General features: G+C 38.0%; 1 protein-coding gene across 1 annotated transcript; it reads left to right on the forward strand.

The window, feature by feature from the left end:
• Positions 1-395: 395 nt before the first annotated feature.
• Positions 396-4,835, forward strand: c8h14orf119 (chromosome 8 C14orf119 homolog). The gene is made up of 3 exons (XM_007258047.4): positions 396-650; positions 2,332-2,742; positions 3,925-4,835. The coding sequence occupies exons 2-3, from the start codon at positions 2,335-2,337 to the stop codon at positions 4,096-4,098; spliced, it is 582 nt and encodes a 193-aa protein (XP_007258109.3). The 5' UTR covers positions 396-650; positions 2,332-2,334; the 3' UTR covers positions 4,099-4,835.
• The last annotated feature ends 1,085 nt before the right edge of the window (positions 4,836-5,920 follow it).

Raw genomic sequence — 5,920 nt, forward strand, 5'->3', positions numbered from 1 at the left:
GCGCGGTAAAAGGCTAATGCTAATGCTGCTGTAATCTGTAGTGTAACACCAGTGACCTCCAGTCATATTTTTACAGCCAACCTGATCCAACTCATTGTTTTAGTACATAAAGCCACGTTAAACTTTTTTTTTGGTAAAAGGTTTTACTGGATCTCCATCCATCTAGGTTAGCTCTGTGATCCTGGTGAAAGAGTGTGCAGATCTGTCCTCAAAGCTAAATGTGGTACACACTGCATGAGTTACTATATAGCTTACATGTCTTCAATATTAAATGCTTTAAAAAAAAAAACATTAAAAAAAATTGAATGAGAAGAGAGTATCCAGAGTAAATGTGTAATAAAAGTCCTGTACAGTGACTATACAGGGCAGTAATTGAGGTGCTGCCACATGTTGCAACCTGCACGGGGCGCCATAACCACAGCACATCCAGGAAATCCCTCCTTCTCCTTCCTCAGATTCACAACATGGAGGCGATTTTACAGTTTTACTAGATAATAACACAATGGGACGGATTTCTTACAGGGAGACTTTCTTCCAGTGGTCTGAGTCTTGGTTTATATAGTGTTCAGAGTTGCTGTGTGCTGGAGATTATGAGGCAAACCTGTAACCCAGATCTCATTCTGTAGAAACGCCGCGAACCCTGGGAGCAGGTAAACAGCCACACAACGCTTTTCACAATAAAACACTTTCAGTTTTACAGTAACAGCTGTATAATATGCGGTGTACTATTTAAAATTTATATTTATACTTATGAACAAGCAAAATTTCGAGGCTGATAGGGCTTCTTTTTTGGAATTTTACAGTCCACCTTAAATGCTACAGTACAGCGCCTGTAATGGACACTACACTGTTTGCTCTGGTTAAGGTGGACTGGAAAATAAAAGAAGCGAAAGTGCATAAAAGCACGTTCAACTTAATTTAAAGTGTACTAAATTAAATAATGTCACATTCAGTCCACCTTAAATGCTACAATACTTTGTCATTTTAATGCATGTACTGGATACTACACTGTTTGCTCTGTTTAAGGTGGACCGGAAAAAAATATGAATCAAAAGCACATAAAAGCACATTCAGCTTCTTATAGATAGATAGGTAGATGATACTTTAATGTCAAAGCCACAATCTGAAATTCATCCTGCATAAAAAAACAGTAGCTCTGTTTAAACAAAGTACATGAACATCACAGTGTGTAAGACACAGACATTATACAGATACAAATCATATAATTCAGTCACACTGTAAACATAGGAATACTGTATCACTGTCCAGATGGAAGAAGTACATATTCACTCTTTAAAACGCGATTACTATCAGAAATAATGTTTTTAGCTAGCTGAATTGTGTTTTGATAATGAGCAGTCATTTACAGACCCATTAGAAGCTGACCCACAATCTTTAAACAGATTTTGACCAGGTGTTTCAGTCCAGACTTCAGTACAGATGAGGACAAGCAAGTGTACCACATAGCATTACAATGCAGAACAGAATTATTAAACAGCAAAAGTATGTGCTCAGGAGAAAATGAATTTTTGTTTACTTTATATACAGGTTATTGTGGTGTTCCCTTAATAAGGTAGCATCAATCATTACACCAAGGTATTGATAAAACTGAACCTGTTTGATTATTTTATTATTGGTAATGGTGGTGTTTCCAACTATTGGTTTTTAGGCTAAACACATTTTTTTTATAATCCTGTAATAATGAGTAAACAATATAGAATTTATAATTATTCTTTTAGATGTAAAGATGTGTAAGGCATAGACTTTTTCAGTCGAAATAACTCAAGTAGGTTCTAAGAACCTTGGTGCTTTTCTGTGAGACAACCAGCTTTTGCACCAGTTTTTAGTGAAACCATGGGTATGTCACAGAATGGGTCATCAACAGAGGGAGTAGCACAGTGGCTCTTGGTTTTCTCTGGGAACAAACTTTACAGGGTTAAACTTTTTTTTTTCCTTTTTTTTTTAAGTGGAAATGCACCAAACAGTTTAAAATTTAGTGCACAAACCGTAACAAAGCCTATTCCAGGCCTGTAAGTGGTTCTTTAATGCTGTGTTTGAACCCCAACCACTAGATAGCATTGTTGTACTCTGTCGTTAGATCCCATTCGTATGATTGATTAAAAAGTCAGCTTCTTTTAATTAGTGCGAGAACAGAAAATGAAATCTTATCTTAATATGCATTTACAGGGTAATCTATTATGATAAAAATTCAGTATGTTTATGTACAACAAAAGTATGAATTATTTTTAGTTTCATTTATGCAATACACCCAAATGTTTTGTTGCTTTTACACTGACCAAGAATTTTAAACTGCCTTTTCTTTCCTTCAAGAAAATGGCCTGGTTCCATCATGCCTTGGCCCAAGGTGCGAGCCAGCAGCAGCAGCAGCAGCCATCTTCCATGAAGAACCTCATAACTGAGCCGAACTTTAGCACAGCTATGGCAGGTGCTTCACCCAACAGCCTGAGCCTGTTTCCGTCCTCATTTACAGACTTCCCTCCCGTTCCGCAGGACATGGCTCCTCCGAGCCTGGGAGAGCTCTCCTGCACTTCATCGCTCAACCTGAGGGCGAGCCACGACCCTGCTCCAGTGTCCTATGTGACTCTGCAGGAACAGCGGTGTGTGTTAAGCTGGTTTCTGGGCTGGGGATCTTGTCAAAGAGGACGCTTTTTAGAAGACTTGATTTCAAAGGCAGTGCCGGGAAAAGTCAGTAGCTTGTTGGAGCAGCTCAATACACTTCAGGTGATCTTATTTTAAAGCATAATTTTGTTATTTAGTTATTTTATTTTGTTCTGGTGGCCTAAAGACAGTATCACCCTAACCACATACAAGTCTAACTTAAGTCAAAAATGTTGTTATTGTTCACACTACACAGCAAGGAGTGCACAGCTGAATGAGAATCCATTTCTCCAGGCTCTGATGTGCAAATATAACACAATTATAAGTACACGTTAGACATATTAGAAGGGTTGAACTCTTAGCATTCAAATAGGAGAGAAACCATCTATAGAGATTGATGAAAGTACTAAAATCGAGTAAAGAACTGTCCACGACATTATAAAAAAATGCAATCTTCGAGGAAGGAATGTAATCGGAAAAAATCTTTAATGATTGTGATTCTTACCAGTGAGGCTAACCGTCAAAAACGATTTCAAATTGCTAGAGACGATAAAAACTGGACTCTGTGAATGCCTGCTGTAATCAGCATAATTCAGTATAAATTAAAATCTTACCTCTTTTCTATTTTCAAAATCTTTTCAACCATGTCCCAAACTGGAAATGCATATTTGGCGACCAAATTTGTTTCTGAATATTTAACCAAATATTTTCAGTTGGCAAATATGGATAAACACTAAATGAGAAGAATAGGAAACTAATGCATGTTGTTCTAGTAGCCAGTAAGAAAGCGATAACAAGGAGCTGGTTTAACTATGTGCCCCTACTATAGATAAATGGTTTGATATTCACGAGATATAGATATTTGAAAGCTTATCGTCCTCTCTTAATATGCAAAAAGGTACATTTAATCGGATATGAAAATGATTCAGAGTACATTGAACCAATAAGACCAGATTACTATTGGTCTTAGTAATAATACCATTATACAAAATGATGCAATGCTTAAAGTGTAGTATGCATGTATAGCATATCCTCCTTTTGTGTGTGCTTGTATTACATTTCATTTATGTATATAAGTCTTACAATCTTAGAGAAACAGGGGAATGTCTTGTATTAATGTATAAGAGGTTCTCTTTTTGGATGGGGTGTAAAAAAGGGTAAGGTAAGGCTTTTTTCTTTCTTTCCCAAATAAACAATGTTTAATGCAGAATGTTTCATTTTACTGTTTAATTATTAATGCAGTGCACTGTACTCAGGTTACTAACCATGTTTTTCTCTCTGTTGTATTCTGTCTTCTCTCTAAAGGTAAAAGACCGGCCACCCAGCATTTTTGAGTGTCAGTTGAGACTGTGGACTCAGTGGTTCGAGTCATGGAGTGAGGATGAGAGAAATGGTTTCTTGAATAGCCTGGAAGAGAAGGATCCAATGTTTGTCTCCCATTTTTACAGAGCACTGGCGAGCACTGCGGGAAGAGACTGACAGCCTCTGTGAAAGGGGCAGTTTTTTGTGTTTATATACTGTCATACAACTTCAGCGTACCCTGATTCGTACCTCCCTAGACAGCTGCAGCAGTTTTGATTGGCCCACCGAGCCTTGTGTTCCTGCCTACACATTTCCACCTTTGTGGTTAAACTGTAGAGCAATGCAGACGCACAAGTATTAATGCTGACAACATCATAGGCAACATGCTGTAAACTAAACCAGCCTTTAGGCATTCAGGTGTTAGCAGAGTTGACAGCTCTTGATGGAGCTTGACAGTCTAGTTTTGAGTGACAAGATTCTTGCCAATGCTAACCTGATTAAGCTATTATTGACTATAGAACAGTCACGGATAATTCTGATCCTGCAGGGTTAGATTCCTGTTTTGTGCTTGCCTGCTCAGATAAAGCTGATTCAGCTAACCTCTTGATTGCTAGGTATTGGAAGTCTGTTAAAGCAGACTTCCAAGAGATCAGCAAACTGTGCTAGCCTCCTGCTCCCCTTTACCCACCCTGCTATAGAAGGAGCTTTAATGGGTTTCAGGTGGGCAGCACAGAGGGATGCATCACTGTGTCAAAAAGAAAAGGGATATCTATTATTAAACAGTTTGGAATTGTAATAATAAAAGTCTGCCCTCTACAGGCGAGTTTGTGTTGGTGTGTACATGTTGGTGTCTCAGGACCTCAGTGATTTAAATCACTTTTTGTTAAATTCTTATTAAAGGAATGTGCATCTTTCTGATGTGTCTGTAGTGTACGCTTATTTACCATAAACATCATACCTCTGATTTTTGTGAGTAGCATAGTTATCTTTTATTGGGACCTTGTAATATTAAAAAAGGCCATACCATAACTAGGACTGACATTGCTATATATGTAATGACAATCTAAGAAAATCTAGAAATACTCAAACCAGCCCTTCTGACACCAGCAATCATGCTATGACAGCATTGTTTTTATGGAAGAGTCACTTAAGTCTACTCTCTACAGTGAGGCTTTTCATTAAGGAATACCACCCGCTTCATGATGACCTTTCATCCAGATACCACGTCATCTTGTTCAACACTGAGACTGCAGTGTAAACAGAGTGTGGTATGTACGTACAATGACCCTGGTTTTTGTTCTGTGGAGCATTTTTTGTAGATACTGACCGCTGCATACCTGACCAATCCCATAAGCCCTGCCTGATTTTTTGGAGACAGGAGACAGGAGAAAAAATAAGATATTTATTTACAACAGTGCTATTAAAAACAGCCCATTTCTACCACAGTTCCCTATTCTGGCTCACATAAAAAAAAAAAAGTATTAGGCGCACCTAAAATCCTTAAATTTTCTCCAAAAATTGTCAATGCGCCTTATAACCCGGTGCATCTTATTAATGAATACTACCAGTCAGGAGCAGTAAAGCCACTCTGCTGAAGTGCAGCATTTTACAGGAATTTTAGTTTAGTTCTCCAGGACTGAGGCTGCTGCAGCATTAGCATTAGCCTCTTTCATAGTTCAAAGGTAAGTATAACGGACTATAGCCTATTCATTTACTGTATTAAAACAAGCTATGTGGGACAAACTGCTAGCTGATATCGCCCTGGCTTACCAGAGCACTCAGGGTTCCTCAGTGTAGTGCTGTCGGGCGACATTTACTAATGCTAACCGCGCTAAGTGGAAATCTGGAAATCCAAGCTTACTGTAAATAAACGGAAGCACTTCACTCACCCAAATAAACAGTTTTTAGAAGAGAAATCTGTGTAGATTAACATTCAGTGCTTGTTTAACTTTAAACTATATATATATATATATTTTTTAGAATTTCAGTTTTGTTTACT

The sequence above is a fragment of the Astyanax mexicanus genome, chromosome 8, assembly GCF_023375975.1.
Source record: "Astyanax mexicanus isolate ESR-SI-001 chromosome 8, AstMex3_surface, whole genome shotgun sequence".
In the NCBI taxonomy this organism is placed as follows: Eukaryota; Metazoa; Chordata; class Actinopteri; order Characiformes; family Acestrorhamphidae; genus Astyanax; species Astyanax mexicanus.